The 21,431-nt window shown below is 41.6% G+C and overlaps 2 protein-coding genes across 2 annotated transcripts; one reads left to right on the forward strand and one right to left on the reverse strand.

The window, feature by feature from the left end:
- Positions 1–1,091: 1,091 nt before the first annotated feature.
- On the forward strand, positions 1,092–3,872 carry LOC133012508 (hydroxycarboxylic acid receptor 2-like). The gene is made up of 6 exons (XM_061080326.1): positions 1,092–1,262; positions 1,977–2,082; positions 2,969–3,178; positions 3,284–3,521; positions 3,612–3,651; positions 3,825–3,872. Exons 1-6 carry the CDS (start codon positions 1,092–1,094, stop codon positions 3,870–3,872), a joined length of 813 nt encoding a protein of 270 aa, XP_060936309.1.
- Positions 3,873–5,348: 1,476 nt separating this feature from the next.
- Positions 5,349–20,234, reverse strand: LOC133012637 (basic helix-loop-helix ARNT-like protein 2). Its single transcript, XM_061080335.1, has 17 exons — positions 20,096–20,234; positions 16,905–17,004; positions 16,704–16,742; positions 16,575–16,616; positions 15,616–15,773; positions 15,442–15,524; positions 15,249–15,341; positions 14,551–14,668; positions 14,276–14,425; positions 12,874–13,108; positions 12,324–12,430; positions 12,037–12,187; positions 11,355–11,413; positions 11,138–11,249; positions 10,532–10,622; positions 9,887–9,983; positions 5,349–8,605 (listed from the first exon to the last, which is right to left on the reverse strand). Exons 1-17 carry the CDS (start codon positions 20,136–20,138, stop codon positions 8,448–8,450), a joined length of 1,836 nt encoding a protein of 611 aa, XP_060936318.1. The 5' UTR covers positions 20,139–20,234; the 3' UTR covers positions 5,349–8,447.
- Positions 20,235–21,431: the final 1,197 nt, after the last annotated feature.

The following is a 21,431-nucleotide window of genomic DNA, read 5'->3' on the forward strand; positions in this document are numbered from 1 at the left end:
GTAATTCGCACAAAACAGGATAGAAATAAACAGCACCAATGGCAGGGACTGAGGACAAAGGCCTTAGTGAACAGGTGGCGTTTGCGGAGTGGAGGAGAAGCAAGGAAAAAAGCAGGGAAAGAAAGTGTGATAGTAAAATCAGGCAGTAAACAGAATGCGTGCAATGGAAATCACCTGAGATCAACATGTACAACATACTTTCCGTACAACATACTTCTTTGCATTTAGTGGTGGAAAATCACCACTCGACACCTGCTCATTTGTTTCTGTGTCGGCTCTGAGGGAAGAAGCTGGAGGAGCAGAGAGTGGAACACCGGGAGGAATAAAGGCTGTGAGAGAGAGAGAGGATAGGAGGACATACAAACAGGTACAGGGGAGTTTGTTTTTTATCTTTTATGAATAGAATACAGGTTATCTAAAGTGAGGCATCAGCAAATTGAACAAATCATTGAATATCATGATGGTGTAAAAGATGTAATTGACCTTGTAAAGTTAACAAATTTTTGATTGAGTTTCACACGATTTCACTTCAAGGGGAAACATTTAAAATCAGTTAAATCTGCCAGGCAATTCAGCATTTGTGGAATTTTGCAACTCTATAACTACATTTGAATTTACTCATGCCTTTTGGCTGCATTACAAAGTGTTTAATGAATAATTTAAAATGTGAATGACAAAATCTCTTTGCTGTGGTGCGAGGAATGTGCCAGATATCAGAATATCGAGGAGCCTCTGCCCACATTCTAGGTTTTGGCACTTTTCCAACTTGACTTACTTTTGAGAAGCTGTGACCCTGTTTTGTTGAATCAGCAGGGATTCTCCACAGTGTTGACTCAGTGCGCACGAAGCCACCTCCAAAAATATCTATTGATGCAAGACAGAAAGAAAAAGAAACAACAATCTGTGTAAGTTCTCAGGACATTTCCACCTTAGTATTTAGATACAGTTGCAGTGGTCATAAGTAATATATCTATGATTAAAGGAGGATGAAATCAAGTGTTGGTATTCACTCTCTTTGACTTTGCAGGTTTTGTCTAACACTGACATTGTATCGGAGATTTGCAGCATCACCTCCTGAGCTTCTCAGCGACATGATCGCGTCGTTGTCCAAACCTAACGTTGAAGATCAGCCCTGTGAGACACAGGCGTGGGAAAACATCTGCTATGTCCTCGATATGGTCCTCCTGATCACGGGGTTGGTGGCGAACGCCGCCCTGCTCTGGCTGTTTCTGATGGAGAGGAAATCACTGTCTGCCTCGAAGGTACAGTGGTGCCATGTATCTGGCTCTGATACTATTATTTGATTTTTATGGAGCAGGTAGTTTCTGGTAGGTAGCGCCCGCATTTTGAATGGCTCTGGTTCAGGAAGTAAATTTTCCCTTTCATTTTTCTAGTTTTAAAATAGTGTTTCACATTATGAAAGTGAGGACTGTGCACATAATTATTGAGTGAAGAAACTACAAATTATCTTTCTCCTGTCTTCCAGTGCTTCTTCTTGAAATGTATGTTGTTGTGGTGATTTTCGTCTTTTTTTTAACTATTAAATACTATAAAAATAAAAGATTTTGAGTCGATATCTTACGGACTTGTGGTGAGTCTACCTTGGATGGTTAAAATATTATGGCTGATCATCTAAATCACTATTCTTTAAATTAATTGGACTTTCACTTCCGGAACACATCATTAATTGAATGTTAAGAAAACTCCAATCTTGAGATAACAGAAATTTCTCAAAATTGTCTCCAAAATTTAAAGTCAATCCTAACTCAATCTTAACTTTTCATGATTCAGTAACGGTAACATTGGATTATAGTCCAATGAGTTGATTTGGGCTTGTGTTTCCCCTTTGAATGTATAGCTAATACAGCTAATACATAAAGATATTGCTTGCTGTTCTTAGAGCACTGAAAACAAACTAAAAGCAAAATATATAACAAAGAATTCACCTCTGAGAACCTAAAACCTTTGTCTTTCAGGTTCTAGGTTTGAATCTGGCTGTGATGGATCTCATCTTCCTGTTTACGGTGCCTGTGAGCTTAATAAATAGAAATCTGGATCCATCGGTCATACATAACCGGTCAGGTAAGGATACTGGTTGGAGGTTGGCCACCAAACATTTCCAATTCCTATGTCGCTATAACCGTAAGGACCTTGTTAGACCCACAAGGGTAAATCCTCATGTTGGCACCGACTCTTGATCAGAGACCCTGAGAGTTTTGAAGCACTTGTACGACCCTGCACTGCCCGAATATAAACTAAATCAAAAGACATATGGTTTGTAGTGTAGGGATAGCCAGGCCACAACTGCCATGGGACACTATGCTGGCTAATTGTAGTTTGTTGTGAGCAAGGTAGAATAACACAGTTAGCTTAGCTTTGCCAGATAACACATGTTGGCTTAACATTATCGTGTTTTGAGGATAAATATCGTGCTGGAATCATTTCACAGAAAACAATATAATATATAATATTTGGCACTTCCTACAAATTTTGCAACATGACAACATATGCTGACGTAAATAAACTTGGGTTTACCTGAGAGAGAAAGTTCAAGCTACACCTTTAAATCCTCCATCCGTGATTGGCTGGAAAGAAGTCAGGTGAGATGATTTGTTTAATAAAACAGACGAATGTTCCATTTTCAAGTTCATCATCGCAACATGTTATGACGAAGGATCCATATTTTACAACTCGTATTATTAAAACTCCTAATACTGTCATTAACTGATGAAATTGTCGTACATTGTGGGAATTCTTATTATTGATATACAGGAGGCAAAAATAGCGTACAAATGCGATCATCATTGTACCTTTAATAAGGGGTCTCCTACAGCAGTATCTCTGCATAAAGTGGGTTTTCTTTTGCTTTTGAAGTTTAATTTGTCAGCCAATACTTAATTGAATTATTTAATTAAAACTCCACTGCAAAGCAAAACCCCTGTAACTGTTTATCCACCACACTTCTCAGTCTCTATCAATAACCGATTGGAAAAGACGGAAAATGTCTGCAGCATGTTCAACCTGATGGGCTGCCCCCTGCTGCTGACCTGCATGTGTGTGGAGCGCTACCTGGCAGTGATGAGGCCGGTGCTGTACCTGCGCGTGAGGAAGTGGGAGTACCGAGTGGCCGTCAGCGCCGCGGTGTGGGCCATCACCCTGGTGTTCGTTGTGGCTACAAGTAAGTAAGGCTTCAGCTAACTGAATTGTAAATAAGTACATTCTTTACTTTCAGCAGCTTTCCTCCAGAGTTAAATTAAAATGTCGTTCTGTTGGATTTCCCCAGTTTTTGTGCCTGATGAAGCCATCATTTTGGCCCCTGTCTCCATCATCATCTCCTGCCTCTTCATCTTAATGCTCCTCTGCCTTGGCAGTGTGATCTGGTCACTGCGGCAGCAAAGCCCCGCCCTCAGCAACAACGGAAAACAACGCTGCACTGAGTCGACGCTCAAGAAACAGGCAGTGCGTAACGTGTTGATCGTGGTGGTGCCGGCGGTGATGTCCTACCTCCCGGTCCTGATGCTGTCTCCCCTGATCTTGCTCATAAACTACAACAACCACAGTTTTGATAAGCAACTGTGTAGTGTCTTTGAGTTTTCTTTTCTATTCCCCAGGCTCGGTGTGTTCATAGGCCCTCTGTTCTACTTCTCCAAGGCAAGACAAATATGCTGCCTGAAGGGAACACGAAACAAACGTAATGAACCAGACACCTAGGCTGTGTCTCAATCCGGGGGCCGCATCCTTCAGAGGCTGCATTTCAAGACCGATTGGTTCACAGTAGCCGGCTAGACAATTTGAACTTGTCCCAATTTGTCCTCCAAATGCAGGTCCAACAGATGGATCCTTCCCAGGCCAACATATCCCATGATTCATAGAGCTGCAAGTGAGGCGAAAACATCAGTATAATTCCTTTTTAAATGTAAATGCTCAAACGCACAGCATATTTTCAATGTTTGTAATCAACTGAAGACATTTTTTGTCTGTAGCTGTGTTACTAGGCGATAGTGGTTAGGGCTGGACAAGCTTGTGATGCAATAAGGAGACGGGGCCGTCTCATTTAGGTTCAGTTGACGTAGTCTTCCCTGCAGATGAAGGATGCAGCCGACATGGGGTGCTCTGAAGGACGCGTCCTCCGAATTGACACAGCTATAGTGCTAATATTAGAAATCTGACATCAGCACCACTGTCTGTAAACATGACATAGACCTTCATGATGGATTTATCCCTTCGTAACTAGTTTTATTGTAAACAATCATTAAAAAAGAAGAATTTGGTGTTTCTGTGCATTTAAACTCTAAGCAACACGATTGTTATTACTACTATACTCTTCTCCTAAAGGTCAAAAGCTTAAGTAGAATGAACCAATTTATTCCTATAGATTATTCCATGTTTTTATATACAAAATATACTAAGCGTAGAGCCTTTGAATTCTGAGGAAAATTGCATAATATCGTCAGCATATCGTCAAATATTACTAACGATCCTGAATTAATGGGCCATAGTGCTGATAATAGAATTCTGATATTTGCACCGCTCTCTGTAAACAAGAAAAACTTTGTCAGTAGCTCATGATCATCTTTCAAATCAGTGTTACTATGTGTCCGCACTCAAAGCTGCTGGATCACGGTGTAACTAATTTGCTGTTGACTAGAAATGCAGTAAGTTAGTAGTAAAATATGGAAAATCCTTGATTTTAAGTCTTTTCAGTTTGATTTCCTCAGTTTTCACTGCCTTGGCACGTTTTTTTTCTGTCTTCCAATAAGTTAGTCTTTTTTAACATGAAGGGATTTATGTTCATGTAAAAGGTGTGGAAGCAGCACATTTGTGTTAAATGTCTTGTGTCAAACTTCAGGTCTACACATTGGACACTTTCCAAAAATCGTTTTACTCTTTTAATTTGGATTAATCCATTTATTACCAGAAAATATACAGATATTAGCCCCTTGTTGAAATGATATAATGCTTGACATGAGTTAATTTGTCATCTCAGGGGCATAAGGAAACGTTGTGGGACAACCTGCAAAATAACATCATGCTTATAAAGTCTGTGTTGCATTGTCAATCTTGTTTTGATGCCTTCATGTTATATGAGATTGTATTATATTAAAAAGCATATGGATAACAATTCTTTGTATTTATTTCAGAATGTAATCTACAAGTAATACCAATATGGATGCATAACCATACTTCTTCAAAATAAGTTTTTTTTTGTATCTAATGATAACAAAGTCACTGATTATGTTTAGCAAATGCCAACACTGGGAGAGTCCTGCCTCTTATTTAATAAAATAATGAAATATTACTTTTATAACAAAATTACAATTGTGACAAACACAACAGAATTCAGACCATTATTAAAAAAAAGTTTTACTTTCAAAAACTCCAACCTCTCCTCCATGTTACAGCAGATACATCAACAACAGTTTGCACATACACATACCGGACATTTTTCTCCAAGCAGGGCAGCTGCTTGGCAGATGATTTAGTGTCCATTTTGCATGGCACCGGTGGAGAACTGCAAATATTGTCCAGAACCAACTGTTTTGCTTTTCAAGGCAAAGAGCGCTCCTTTCACAATCCAGCCTGGTGCTGAAACAGCATGCGTGTTCAAGGCAACACAATCACATTATGCTTTCAAGACTAGAGGAACCAGTGATAAAACCAGGGTTTACATATGAAGGCCAGTCACTAGGTTTAGAATCCACCATGACACACACTCTGACACTGTTGATGTCAGTGTAGCGAACAGTCCAGGGGTCACGTTGGGGTCAAATATAAAGAGCTTCTTTTTAGTAAGGAAAGCTGAGGCCTCAGCTTGTCAGACCCAGACTACCGGCGCTGTTACCTAACTGATTTTGAAATAAGGTCATAAGGAAATAAATAGCTGTGTAGTATAATCATTCACGTCTGAGGCTGTACCATTCAATCAGACCCTCAACCTGCCTTGTGGCTGCAGTGCTGGTGTGAGAACACCTGACTTCTCCACCCATTAGACCCAGAGTAGAAAAAGTGTGATACTTCAAGGTGAGTTTTCTTTCACGAGAAGCGTGCGTGGCAATGGGATATTCAACACTCGACACACAGCAACATATATACAATGGCTTTTTTTTTTCAGTGCAGTCGAAGGCAAATACTTTTTAGAGCAACAGGGTGGGGAAGGAACGAGGACATGACACTAAAGTCTGTCTTGTAAAATACTGGCTTGTCCATTGTTAACACAGGAAAACATTCTCACATGCACAGTGCGCCCCCTTCCCCACGAGTTCAGGGTAGAGCAGATGTCTTCCAGAGAACCGTCTAGAGTACAGCAAGTGTGTGATATGCGAGCACAGCATAGGCATGGTAGGACTCCGTCCTTTAGTGCACATTCGATATTTTAACACATACAGAGAAATCCTCCATTTCAAAGACCACCCACCGCTCAGGTTTCTCAGTGGATACTCATACTTTAAACTTTTGACTGACATTGCTTTCGCCAAGCATTGTAAACCAAGTTAATATTCAAGTATGTATTCTATAACTAAACAGAAACAGTCCCATCACAAAGCAACTCCCTTGGTCGGTTTTGATGGTCTTTGTACCAAGGTTGGGGGAAGTAGGGAGCTAAGGGGGCTGCACTACCCCCTACCGGCAGGGGATGAAACTGCAAAGCAAAATAAACCATTAATTAAGAAAAGCTCTTTTCATTTTCTAAAGTAACATTTTAGGTGTAGCATAGAGGCATAGAAGCAGTAACATAATACTTGATTTTGAGAACATTTGGTGTATTGTCTGTGTAGCCTACCTTATGCAACGTGGTAGAACGTGACATAGATAATCGTATGTGCGGCTTCTGTTGAGTAATTCACTAAGATCTGTGTCCACAGCTGAATATGGAACTATGCAGCTTCGACGTGTTTAGGTTTGTTAAAACCGGTTCTAAAACTGATGTAAATGTACATTTGATCTATCTATCTATCTATCTAAGATGCTGGTGGTCACTTAAAGCTAGGGTTGGTCATCCTGGAAAGGCTTTAGAGCGGGCTACACTTTGAAAAAATGCAACAGAAACATCCCAGCTACGCCCCCAAAACACATGAACCTGCACTGCCAACTTATAGAAGCCGACTCTTCCGTGACATATGACTATCGTCTCTGCTTCAGCCTCATCTCTCTGGCCTTTTCGTATTGATAGTTGTCGGGACGTGAAGAGGATTTTAACAAATACAATGCAAAGATTTTCAGAAACAACTCACCAACCCTACCTTTAAATGAATACTAAAACCACTTATGTTGTACTACTGCTCCTCATTTGATTTTTTGTATACATCAACATAATTAAATAGACTGTTTTACAGCACCCTCGACTCTGACTTCCAGGGTGCCTGCTTAGCACACACTGCTTTTAGCTGTAGCTAGCTGGTAAAATCCAACTGTGTATTACTGGTTAATTTACGAGCGAAACAATTTGGGCAAACAGTGATTTTAATATAGTTCTTAGTTCTTAATAATTCTGCAATGATCAGCTCTGACTTTGCAGACTCAATATTGTTAGACTTAGCTGGGCTTATATTTCCTTAGACACTTACTCTGTGCGAGTGTAGTTTCCCAAAGTTTGGGATTTTCAACTCAGGAGGGCTAGATTCTTTTCAAAGCACTAACTGAACACTGTATTCCTCCATGAAGATACTGGAGAATCACTGAAGAAGACAGCCTTACCAGAGGCTATTGACTTGAAACGTCATTCCCGATATCTAGCTTCCTTGACGTGTTGCAAAGTCTAGTGATGAGGTCCGCACTCTAGACACAAGATGGTGGACCTAACCCATGCAGGACGTGTGACACTCACAGCGGCTGCAATTGCTTCTGAAACATTAGTTATTTTTTTAACAAGTTTCCATGGAGTTTCACTTCTATGTATTGACAATACACGATTTTAAAAGTATAAATTTACATTTAGGAGTATGGTATTTTGCCAGTTCTTTCATTACTGGAGCTTTCAGTGTTGTATGTGAAACTGGTTGTTTACTTGTGCCTTCAAAAAGAGTATCACTTACTGCCATTATTAACTTATGTTACCAATTCGTGGTAGTTGACTTGACTTGGTACTCAATTTTGTGAACTTAACATTAATCAGCATCGTTTTATCTGAAATAAAATACCTCACCAAATTATCTTCATTGACCCAAACTGAGAATATAACGTCTCCTCGTTTACCATTTCAACACGTGTGTACTTCTCTTTTCTGTAACAAGTTTGCACGAGCATCATCCACACTGAAGTCACACGTCCTCCATGGTGGAGGTCTGCCCTCTTGTGTCTGCAGCCAGCATCTCTTGACACCAGTGGGTTCAGTAGTGTGACATCAGATCGGTCGGTGGCAAAATGTAACGACGGATCGACAACGTTCATGGCAAATGGCAAGAAAAGGGCACAAGAGCATGTAGAGGGGCGGACGGTCAGCGTGCCCGCTAGAAAGGCCAGTGCAAGTCTTCAAACTGACCCGACTGACCCATGTTTATATCCGTCTCCAGCAGGCTCAGGATCACCGCCATGGCTGCCTCGTCGTTGCTAAAGCTGCTCAGGCCCGGCACCACCATGTTGTCCAAGTCTAGCTGGGACGGTTCACCTGTGTGAGAGAAAACAACATTTCTGCAAAAATCCTCCTTTAGAAACGGATACTGTTGAATATCACCTGCTTGAAACCTTCTGTATATTTGACAGTGTTTGCACTTGTGCAGCGAACCACCTTAAAATTGCCACCAAGCCCTGAGCTTCAAGGTCAAATTATTTCAACTTTTTCCATGGCCGAAGTGCAACCGATGAGATAACAGCTGTTATGTAGTGGACAAAGGAGACTTGAAGGAGGAAAGATTTTCTTTATAACCTTAAACGGATTTAAAAAAATAAGATAGACTGACAACTGAGTTGTTGCCTAGAAACATTCACTTACTTGTGTGCTTTTTGATGACGTATACCTGGGCAGTTTCTGCCCCCCACTGAGTGGCGAGCGAAGAAATGCTCCATTTCAACATGTCTTATCAGAGGAAAGGCAGCTCTCATCTCAGTTAGGCTGCTCAAGGGCATTTTTCTCTAGGATAGAACTTCTTTACTTGATATAATGACTGTATGACGTTTAAAGTGGCTACAATTAAACCGACTCTTGATCGAGTTGATTTAGCCACTCACAGACCTGTCGCTAACCTAACCTCTCTCTGTCTTATTTGAGGACTTTCTGGATGTAGACAACAGTGCTTTAAGTTTCACTTTACCTTGTAAGTGCATCGGACAGTCTACTAGTCTCATTAGATCTTAGTGCTGCATTTGACACCTATGACCATCACATCCTATTAAACAGACTGGAACATTTAATTGGCATTAAAAGGAACTAAGCCGGTGAATCAATGAAGACAGATGAAACCAATCTGATAGCTCAACTTTAACATTCCCGTACGGACATTAAGACCTGGACGAGCTGCAAATATTTTCTGTTATTATACTCAAACAAAAGTGAAGACACAGACAGTCTTAATCATTAAGTGTCTTTATCATTGAGTAAGTGCTAGCTGCTCCGGCAGGCTAACAACAAATTTGTACAAAAGTACTTGTATTACATTATCAGATAAAAATGAATGCATGTGCTTTGCATATACTTTGAAGGTTTAGTGTTATTTACATCGTGTCAAACCAAACTGCATCTGTACAAATGTTATTTTTCTTATCATTAAACTGGATCACCTGATGAAAAGCCTGCATTTGTGAAATCAGTGGTCAACAATATAACGAGAGCTTGACTGAGGTCGGGCATTTTGAAGCTTTTGGCCTGGTTTCGTGATCACAGTTCATTTTCTTATTATTATTTGAAGACAAGTAAATTAAACTTGATATATGATAAACTTAAGGACAGTACCTGGGCTTTCAGACGTTGCACTGCTCGTGCCCGCTGCCGTCCTCGAGTCAGACTGGGACAGGGACGAACTGCCTGCTGTGTCCTCTCTGCTGGATGCCTGGAGTAATAAAGACATTTTACACAGAAACCAAGGTTTCACCTTTTTCTGAACTGTGTATTTAAACCCAAGATTACAGGTTGTACAAGAAGTTTGCCACTTATTCCTTTCTTGCACACATTTTCTCTTACGTGTGAATCAAACTGTCAGGTTTACAGAACACAGACTGGAAATACAAGAGACTAGCTTTCACTTTCATATTAGGAGCAGACAGACCTAAATTTGCACAACACTGTATGTCACTGTTCAGTAATTCTGCATGAAAGCTTTAGGTGAATATCACAGGATGTATAAAGTAGCAAGCCATGTATTTGATTGCACTAAAACTGACAGCAAAACAATTAAAGCAGGAAAAACACAAAACATGCCTCTAAGGAGTAGAGGCAAAAGTTTACTCTCAAAAAACTAGGGTACAGCATAAATATCTGAGTTAAAGTACTATATATATATATATATATATATATATACCATCAGAAAAAGGTCAACAATGGCAACCAAAAGACTGTCATTATCCTCTATAAGGATATAAAGAAATTTCAGCCACTCACACTCCTGCTGGTTTGAGGGGAAACCAGTGGACATTTCTCCTGGGCCGAGCCAAACGGACTGGAAGCTCCGCTTGATGGAGAAGAGTTTATCCTGCTCAAGAATACAGCAGCAAATACAGAAATTACTCTTCTATATTTATACAAGTCAACAGCAGGGTTTGCTGACCAAAACTTTGGTACACAACTTGTAAACAATTAACATTATTTTAAATCAATTAGCTAATTAATAATCAGCTTATTAAATCAATCTGTTAATTGTTTAACTTTTGTCACTGCATGTAAATAAAATAAACTTTTCTTTAGCCCTGCAGTTATAGAAACTTGCCAGCAGGAGTTGCTGCAGCCCCATCAGCACACCTACTTCTCCTGTCCTGTTCTCCTGGATTCATTCTGCAGCAGCAGGACAATGAGCCCAACACAACCTCAAAGCTTAACTTGTGGAGTCTCAACAGCAAGGGAACATACCAAAAACTGGGATATTCTAAAATCCATTAAACATTTTCAAAGATCCAACTGTAAATTGAGATGCTGACATTATCATTTTTAATGGAGAAATAGTTTTATATGCGAAACAGTTAATTACAAATGTATATACACTCCATTCACCTGTAGGTGTCGATGAGCTCATTGGCGATTTGGGTCCCGATACTGCCTGCGTAGATCATTTTGCCCAAACCACTGGAAAGGTTGGGAATTATGGGTATTTGCTTAGTGTCTTCTGTGAAGAAAAGGAGAAAGTCAAATCATTGTTTGCATAATGTTAAAAAATACATACACAAGAGATAAATGCCTGTACGAATAAATAATCAGTATTTGTTTTTACCTTGAAGTGTTTTTGAGTCAACTGCCTCCTCCTCATCTTTTATGTGACCGGGCCCCCTGCTGGTGAAAAGGAGTACACACACTACTTTACGCATGAATATACTGTAATGTATGGTAATATGAAGCAGAAAGTGGACGAGGTCAATAAAACGTTTTTTTCGAGTACAAGCATGTGATATCCCCTTCTTCCAATGGAGCTCAACAGCTTGGTTCCAGAAGTAAAAATTCCATTTACTTTTCTGAATAGGGATTTTAAATTTCAGCCATAATATTGTAACCATCCAGGGTAGACTCACTACAAACTAACAGATTGTTTTATATGCTTCTGTAGAAGCCAAGAGTCAATATGACATCAAAAATGCACTTTAATTCACAAAATCAAGGAGGTGTATTACATTAAACAGGTGGAGATGCTGTTACCATGATTTCCCTTTGACCTTTTTTAGAGACGAGGTAAAGAGTCCATGGAGAAAAATCTAATTCAAGAAGCAGCCCTGGAAGTCATTGCAAAGGAGTAATTTGCAGTGCTTTATGGGATGTGTAGTTTCTTCACTCTTACAAGATTTTGTGAAATGCCACTGGAGAAAATAAATGGGAAATTTACTTCCTGAACCGGTTCCATTCTAAATGTGTTGTGAGGCGTTAGGACATAACCACACCCGGGTGGATGACTCAATACTTACGAGATGACCCTGTTCGACGACACGATAAACTCAACTTCTTTGGTCCATGGATTTGTGAAACTAAACCACTGACTCTGAAGCGAGACATAGGAGCCATGTTTTGTCTTGAACTTGTAGCGCTGTGTCTCAATCTTCTCTTTGCCTCGAAGAACTGCAGAGAGATCGCAAAAAGGGTGTCAACACAAGGCACAGAGAAAGATCACAAAAAATAAGGTACTGTTGACTAGAGAAAAGGTCACATTCTGTAGAAAATGTTTTTGTAAGGCGTGGTTTCTTCGCTCCTTCACCTTGCCTGTGTGTCTCCGCGAGGTGCTGGAGGTCGTCCTGGTGGAAGTACTCGTAACACGACGTGCCGAGAACTTCCTGCGGCAGATAACCAATGACAGTCGTGGCTCTGCGGGGAAGAGAGGATGAAAAGTTTCATTACTTTTGCCCGCTCAGTGTGTCTCGCCGTCTCTCAGGTTAGTGCTGCTCCAGAAAACAAGTGACGGTGGAATTAAAAGTGGATGCTGTATAAATAAGCCTCCCCAGATGTCACATGTGGGGTATTTGATGAAAATGATTCACCATATTTGTGCAGAAATTACTTCCCAAAAATGAGGAGAGATTTTCATGAGATGCACATCTCCCTCTAAGAGACAACGGCAAAGACAGAAGGGATTATCTCCACTTCCCAAAAATCCACCTGATGCTGTACGCCCAGAGGCCTCTTCGTCTCAATTGCACCACCCCCCCCGCCAGTCCTTTTTTAGCGGAGCCGTGCACTTAGAACAAATCCATATCTCAAGACAGAGATAGATGGTGCAGATGCAGGTAGATAGAAGTGGGGTAACTCACTGTTGGTCTACAAAAGTGAACTTGCCGTCGATCGCACAGCGGGTGACGAACTCGGTGGGCTTGACGGGGATGTCTTTGGGTGGGTGGTGTGACACGTGGGGGTGGAGGCGGCACACCATCGCCAGGCAGGATAGATACAAGGTTTCTTTCTCGCCCTCTCCCTCCAAGTCCATCTGGCTGCTCGGCCAACTCCGCATGTATCCAGTGCAGTGGAGGGTGCAGTATCTGTAAGAGTCTGTCATTCGAGAAGGAAGTCAAAATCTGACAGTTTAAAAGCCATCACTTCCCTTCCTGACACACTGCAGTGCAGTTGCTGAGGTTTACCACTGAGTGGTGCCACACATCCTGTTTCTGCAGGCACCAGTTAGGTTTACAATAAGTGGAGTTTGCACCATCTTGGTACTTTGTGATTATACAATGCTGTTACACTGACCTCCTTCCAATATGTTTTAAATTGTGGCATCTCTTAATAGACCCCTGAATTCTTTCCATGAGGACAACACTCAGTAAAACTGACCCACATTGAGAACAGTTAAGTAAACACTAATCTTTTTGTATTTTATCCACAGACAGTGACAACATATTTAATTCTTTACAACATTTAACAAACTATCAAAGTGAAAATTAATTTGTTTGGGATGGAGATGTTTAAATTCTGCCTGTGAAGTGTGAAACATGGATGGGGAAAACAAATTTCAGTAGTTGCTGTGGTTAATACTGTAATAATAAGCAGCTGCAGAGATATGAAAGTAGTATTTCTTCATTCTTTCTATTGAAGCTGAGGTCATAGGAATATAGGTCAGGTTCACCTACTTAAAGTCAAACCCAGCCAACGAGGTGGCGTGAGGGGACGAGGCGGTCACAACTCATCCACGCCCTCGTCCGCTTCTCCACCAGATCCTTATCAGTTAATTTCTTTGTTCTCTACTGGGCAATCCAGGCAGCAAATCTTCCACTATATTTGTTTGCTTTTCACAACCTGCATGAACAGTGAACTCATTGACCGCAAACCTGTTTAAATATCTTCTAATCTTTGAGCACATATCCTCAATGCTCCACCTCATCTGTTTGAGTCAAAGAGTTCATTTCCTGAAAAGTGCTGGGTTGTTTTTATGAGTCAACAGAAGAACATTAAAGTTATCTTGAGCACTGAAAGTCACAATAGATGAACAGGCTACACCCACAGAACCTCACACTACAGAAGCTGCTTCACTGCTGTTTTTGACTGAGTGACAGTTTGATTCTGGCCGCTCCTCTCTGCGTAATCACACGAACACATTGTAGTAGGATCAACCAATTGGACTGATGCAGGAGCGCACCTTCAGGCGTCTCAGACTGAACCAAGTTGGACCCTAAAAGCTGAATTTCTCCAAGAGATATTACTGTTGTTGTCTGAGCCCACCTTTCTTTTTGAAAGAGCTGGGCATGGGGCGTTTGTCCTCGTGGTTGCCTGCCAGCCGACTGTGCTTCATGCGACAGAAGAAGGCTCGCCGTGCCCCAGTGGACAAGTGGGTCGCCCTGACGGGGCTGTCGGCCTGGACCTGAGATCCAGCTGCACACAGACAGACACAGACAATAGTTACGATTACGACACAGTGCTCATTCTCAACTTGTCTCAACTATATTTATTTCAGCACCAATGTATCAGTTATCTTCAACTCCTCCAAACAGACTTACTTGTTGCATCAATGAGGCGTTGGCGAGGGTGCAGCTCTGCAGACGACAGCTGTTCCTTCACCTTGTTGATGTCTTTGGGGTGGATGAAGTCAAACAGGCTCTGTCCAGTCAGCTCCAACTGTGAACCCAAGACACACATATAGTTACTCACCCTTCAATCATATCCGTCTTACTTAACCGTCTATTTTACGTTTGTTTACGTCACACGAGCAGATTTGCTTTGATTCTAACACCATTTTCCTACAGGATGTGCTGTTTGCTCAGTGTCATATTCATTCTCACTGTATCAAAACTTGATTTGGAAGATATGGAGATACCTCCCCTTGTACACATCAGCTCCGCAGACAGTAAATGTGTAACTGAGCAGCGTGGATGCAACCAGAAGAGTTGCTTCAGCATGTATACTCGTCAGTCATTTAGTGCTTTAGGCTTAATATGCTGCAAAATGTGGTCAAGAATATAGAGCAAGTGTGGTTATTATTCTGTCTATTTTAAAGAGAAAATAGCCATAACATTATGAGAATAAAGTGGGAATTTGACAATCATTTTTTGGGAGGAGAATAATAACGAAAACTACACGATTAAAGATTTAATAGTATTAAAATAATTATATGTAGTAGTCAACAAATTCGTAACAAAAAAAAGGGCAGCAAGGAGAATTATTATATATAGTATAATGCAGCATAGGTGTAACAAACCTGGCTAAAGTTGAGGATCTTGGAGACGGACTCGGAGAGGAAGAGGATTTTTGCCCGGTCACAACTTACAACTAACAAGAAACCGTCTGCAGCCTGGAAGGTAGATAGGTGGATATATAAATACATATAAATAGTCAGACAGATGAATATATATATCAAACAGGACTTGTTGGGGTCCCACATAGGCACGTACGCTGAGCAGAAGGGGCCTGAGGTCATCTTGAGGCAGGATGGAAGGCTTGTGGTTGGTGTCCATGAAGGCCCTGCTCCCCCCAACTGGAAAAGAAAACAGTGAAGAGCAGGTTTCGGACTGAACAGAAAGGAGACGTTGCGGACATTTCAATTCCCTAGGCGGGTAAGGAGATACCTTTGAGGCCTTTCAGGTGGTTGACAGTCTTCTTTAGCACAGTGAGCTTGTCCAGTCTTCGAGTCAAGGGCTGACAGGCGGGGATCATGGCCGACAGCTCGTCGATGAGGTTGTTCATTTTATCCCTCCGCCGCTTCTCGATCTGCCGATGAGGCTCCCTGTGAATATGCAGATATAATAAATGGGGTCAGCTATTAGACGGTCTGTGCTGCATCATTTAAAATACAGACTTTGTGTTCAAAATCCTACCTGCTGTGTCTGCTATGGCCCGAAAAAAAACTAAAACCTGATTTTAATAATGCAGTTATTTAAAAATGGTGGAAGCTGTTATGTATTAAAACAGCTACTGATGTCACATTAAGTCTACCAAACTATTCCACAAGCGTCTGTCTGTCTGTATTTGGAACCCATCACGTAAACTGTTCATCTTCACACGTGGCCTGTGTACTGTTAATGGTCTAGGGAAGTGCAGTGCCAATTTAAGTGCGATTTGGAGATGGGACATGTTCAATCATACCATCTGATAAGTAGATTATTTTTGTTTTCCCATTCCAGACAGACGCAGACACACAGGTTTTGATCTCCGTCATGGCAGCAGCATTCATGAATGCCTTTCTCGTTAACAGGTTTTATGCTTCATAAAGGCACTGCAGATAGACCAGGTGGGATGAACACTACACATTTTCTGACTTCACTCCGCACCAGAGACTGTTTAGAAAAGCTCTGCGCACAACTTCCAGTATGCAAACAATAAAGAGTGACAGTATGTTGAAGAACTGTTTAAGGAGCACTCACTGTTGATAATAATTCTGAAAATAATTCTGAAGTAGCTCCAGAGTATGAACATGGACTAAGCTAAGAGGCAGCTTTAGAACACACACTACGCTGGTAAGGCAAATCAGAACCACTGAGGTTTTTAAGTATTGAAATATAGAATATTAAAAATGCAGTGTAATCACCTGAAGCATTGCATTTTGACATGCTGATCCTCTCCTTCAGATCTAAAGACAAAGATTAAAAAATATCGGATTTGTCATTCTCTCATAACACAGTGTGTGTGTGTGAGTAAAGAAAAGAAGGAAGTGTACCTGCTGAGGTCATCTTCCATTTGGAAGTCAAGGCTCTGCCTGTAGGATCAGATGGGACACGTGTATGTACGTACATGTATGTAGTTTATTATACAATGAGAAGAATGGTTGGTGATCAAGGTGTTTTTGTCTGAGAAAATGAAGTAAAATGACACAGATTTTCATGACCGACACAATGAAACAACATAGCGCTGCTCTTACTGTACATGGTCGTCTGACCTCTCCTCCACATCTCCCTTTCGTTTCCTTGGCAGCTCGATAGCTGGCAGCGACGGGCCCGCTTGCCTCTGCCCTTCCTCCTCTGCAGCAGGATCGGATACCGGAAAAGAAAACAAAAACATCACAGTGACATGAGACACGGGGGAAATAAATACATCAACCTTGAGATCTGCTGTCAGATGCTTCATAAATAATTCACCATGAATAAGACCTATCTCTGCCAGGAGGGTTTGACTCGTTCGTAGCACATACTCAGCAGAGGATGAGAAAATTCATCAGGAAGAGGGAAGCTGACTTTGACTCAGACTCTCATGCAAAAGCCTCCATCCAAGTTAAAAACACAAAAAGTTTTATTTTGATAATTTGCAAGCTAAACAAAAAGTACAAGAAAACATAGAACTAGAGTTAATAATGGTATAAATTTGATTTTATCTGCCAGTTTCACAATAATAACTTGGACACGGAATGAAATAATGTAAATTTAAAGCTTTACAGTGGATTTTAATGGTTGTCCTCAACTTTTGCTCGTCGGTATAAATATAGAATCGCTTTATTTTTAAGAAAATAAAGATGTAAGGAAAACCTGACTGAATCTTTCCACTGGTACAAAACACAAACTACTTCAAAGTATTCACATGAAGCATTTAGCCAAAGGAAAACGTCATTAGTGCATTTTTTTATATTTTATTCCCTCCTAAAAGTTTAGTGGGCCATCACTGACACAAAACTGGAATGTGGGAGTGAGCGCTTCATGCTGGCCCTCCATTCCACCCACCACAAGCTCTGCACTGCACATCACCTCCAACGTCACACTCTTTCGAAGTCAGTATTTTTTCACCGGGTTCCTGTGCCAGCTGAGCGGCTGGAACGTGCCGTCTGGGAGGCCACAGTGATGTCAGCTGTGTGCAGAGCACGTATGGACGGTCAATTACATGAGTCACGCGAGTGTGGACGAGAGGCCAGGCCTGCAGGGCAGCACATGACGTGCATATTACAGAGACACAGACGATTCATGAAATGACCTACATGCACTTCTTTATGGATATATATATTTATATCATTTTTGTTGTTGTTGTTTACTCCTAAATAATACATATATGCTGCAAGATCATTTATCTATACAACCAAACACTCTGAATAAACTCTAAGAGGATTTACAGCCCTTTAGCATTAAACATCCGCACTACATTTTTCAAAGGCTGGAGAGACTGTACAGCTGTTGTGCACAACCTTCAGACTGAGGCGTACAACAGCACTTCCTTTGGTGGATATAAAACAGAGTGGACTGTTCCAAGGCCCCAGTTTGGAGGTCTATCAACAGAACCAGGCACAGTTTCAAGGAACCATTAGTGCTCCATGTCTGTAAACACTGACAGGCTTTCTCTCAAGCAAGTTTCTAGGAATTGTGATAAAAATACTGTGATCAGGAATAAACCTTATGATTATTTTTTGATTACATTTGATATTATTTTGATGAGTCATCAGTATTTGGTTGATTAACTGCCCATCAACTTTATAAAACTGGAATCAGACAGCGTGAATCCAAAAAGACACCAAATAACTACAGCGATATAAAAGAGTTTATAGAGAGAGATGCAAAACAGCTTCATAGAGATGCAAAATGACACAAAAGACTTAAGTTTTGCATAACAAGCTCGAGGACACACAAGAGACGTAAAATGACTTTTCAGCTCAGAGAGTTGATCCACCTGAAGAGTTTTATACCTTTAACTCCATATGCAAGCATATGCAGAATTTTTCACACATTGTATTACAATAAACACATGTATTTTTAAATGATGTTTACAGGCAGGGAGCTGCATATATACTGGAGTGCAGGTATATGAAAAAGTGTATTGGAAATAGTAGTAGGTTCTATGCCAGCACGTGTCAACAATAGTCACACTATGCAAGAGGCTTTAGTAGAAAGCATGTATTGAAGAGTCTGTTATCCATTGTCATGGAGAAGGCACTGGTTTAAAACATTTCTAAAATACCTCCATCTAAATATTTCCACTCAGTGAGAGGTAACTAGCAGCTACCAGACTTGTAGGCTTAACTTGAACAGCAGAATTTAAAATAAAAATGTTCAGACTTCAGTGAGGGACTTAAGCGTCTTCAAATCTTCCCTGAACAAAAAACAAATCTGGTATTAAAATGTCAACATAAGCTGTTTATAGAGTCTCATGCACTTGATAGCAGGTTATGTTTGCATAAATTATCAGGGGGATATATTAGCAGGTAATATCGATTTCACATATAAGTGACCATGCTTTCAAAGTGGCAGCTCCCTATTGATTTACAGTCTGCTGTCTATTAAAGCTTTTGTCTTTCTCTTGCCAGTATATCAATAGGTTCCTAGACGGTACTTGCGGGGTCTCTGGGTGGACCAGCGCCCCCTGCCGCTCGGGGAACGCAGCGCTGCTCTACTGTTCTACTGACCCAGTTTTGAACGGAGCTGAACGGGTCTAAACTACAGCTCCCAGAGGGCAGTTCGGTGCAGGATGGACCAATAAAAACGAAGCGTCCTTCATAACAAAAACACTGACAAATGAGATTTAATGGTTAATGTGACACAAATATTTAGTTCTGGCCAGGGAGGGGGGGGGAGAAAGTTGTTGTCATGGTGACAGTCACGTGATCGTCCTCCCCCTGGTCCCACGGCACCTACACGGAGCGAGGCTACCCCCTCCGCGCACGTCCCGCCGGACACGAGCACGTAGCACAGAAAGATGAATGGACACCGGTACCGGCTCACCGGCTGCCGGTCGGTGCCTCCTCCGCGGCGGAGGGTTCACCACGGACAGGTGCCGCGGGGAGCCCCGACCTACTTTAGCCGGGATGCTAACCGTCAGTGCTAGCCAGGCGGCAGCGTCACAGCCGTTAGTGATGTCACCGCCATTGAACAAAGTTGTACAAACAAAACAAACAAACAGACTCAATGAACCTTGTTTCTCTGTAACGTCCGCGTTACAAGTCTGAGCTCAGTGAGTGAAGCGGCGGAATAACTTCAGAACTACTTTCTCTCGAGCAGCCTCTGCTTTGATTTCCCGGCCAAGTACAGACACGTGATTTAAATGGACGCAGTGATGACCAGCGCAGCAGCGGAGACCCCCTGCCCGGTGGTGGTGGCTGTGGTGGTGGCCCTCCTGCTGTGGTGGTCGCCCTCCTACCTTGTGGCCTGCCCGCCGTCCCCGCGGAGTCTGCGGCCGACATGCCCACGGACTGGAGCCGCTGTGCCCGCTGCAGGCCTCGGAGCGCCGCGGCGCATGTGGAGCCGCCAGCCGGAGGAGCAGTGGTGGGGATGGGGACGAGGAGGGACCCGCCGCCGGTGTGTTGTATAATTGAATTCATTTCCCCCCCTCGTCACTCTCCTCCTCCCGTGTGGGTTCTTACAGAGGGAGGGGTGGCGGGGAGGAGGGGGGGGGGGACTTGTCTGTGGGTGTGTGGGGGGGAGGGATCCACGCCTTTCCTTTAGGACGGAGGAGAACTAGGAGGTAGAGTGCACACTTGTCTCCTTCGTCGTGCCCTATGCTCGGTTCATTCATGCCCGTGGTGGCAGCTGCGTCCCATTCATGACTCAGCGTCTCTGTCATCAGCTCTAGACAGGTCACGTCAACACGATGGGATCCCTCAATGATAATCAACATATACATGAATGCAGTGTCGATAGCTTCCGATTGCAAATACCCATATGTTCAAATATATAAATTCAATTTGCCTTGAATGATTATTTATGTGTGATTGTGTGTACACACACACACATCCACATATAGTTATTTATTTCTAGTATTCTGCCACTTAGTATAATACAATGAAATATCACATACCATTTTTATACTCAAATTCATATTCCATACCATACCTGCATATATTACTTTAAATGTCTATATGCATATGATTAAATATTCAAACATCCTCTAATGAATCCAGCTATGATACATACATAAAGTGCAAAAATACAGAGAAATAAAAGCATGAAAAAATAATAGTAGCAGCAAATAACTATATACATACTGATTGTGTGCATCTATTTCAGTATTTCATAATGCACAAATACAGTATACATCCTCGTGCAAGCATCCAGTGCTACTGCACCTTACTCAAGTAGATTTCTCTACAAATTACCAACTGCAGTAAAAGATGAATATTATATCTCGATTTGTATTTATTGCCTGCTGCTGTAACCCAGGGATTTCCCCCGTGTGGGATCAATAAAATGTATCTTATCTTATAAAAAAAAAAACTCACACCCTGTTCGCCTTGTATAATCTGCACAGTGAAGGTAAAGCATCAAAGGGAAACAACACAAAGAAAAAGGGGGCTTTGCTTAAGAATCAGAACCAAATCTGGTTTGCACTTTCAAACCAAACTATTTCTACTACAGGGAATGATTGTGTGTTTTTCATGAATAAACTTCACACATATTGAGGCCACAGCGTTGAATTTAACGAACTTTAATGTGGGGCGAACATATCTAGGGCTCACCAACTACTTTCAAACTTTTTT

This window comes from Limanda limanda, chromosome 1 (genome assembly GCF_963576545.1).
Source record: "Limanda limanda chromosome 1, fLimLim1.1, whole genome shotgun sequence".
Lineage (NCBI taxonomy): Eukaryota > Metazoa > Chordata > Actinopteri > Pleuronectiformes > Pleuronectidae > Limanda > Limanda limanda.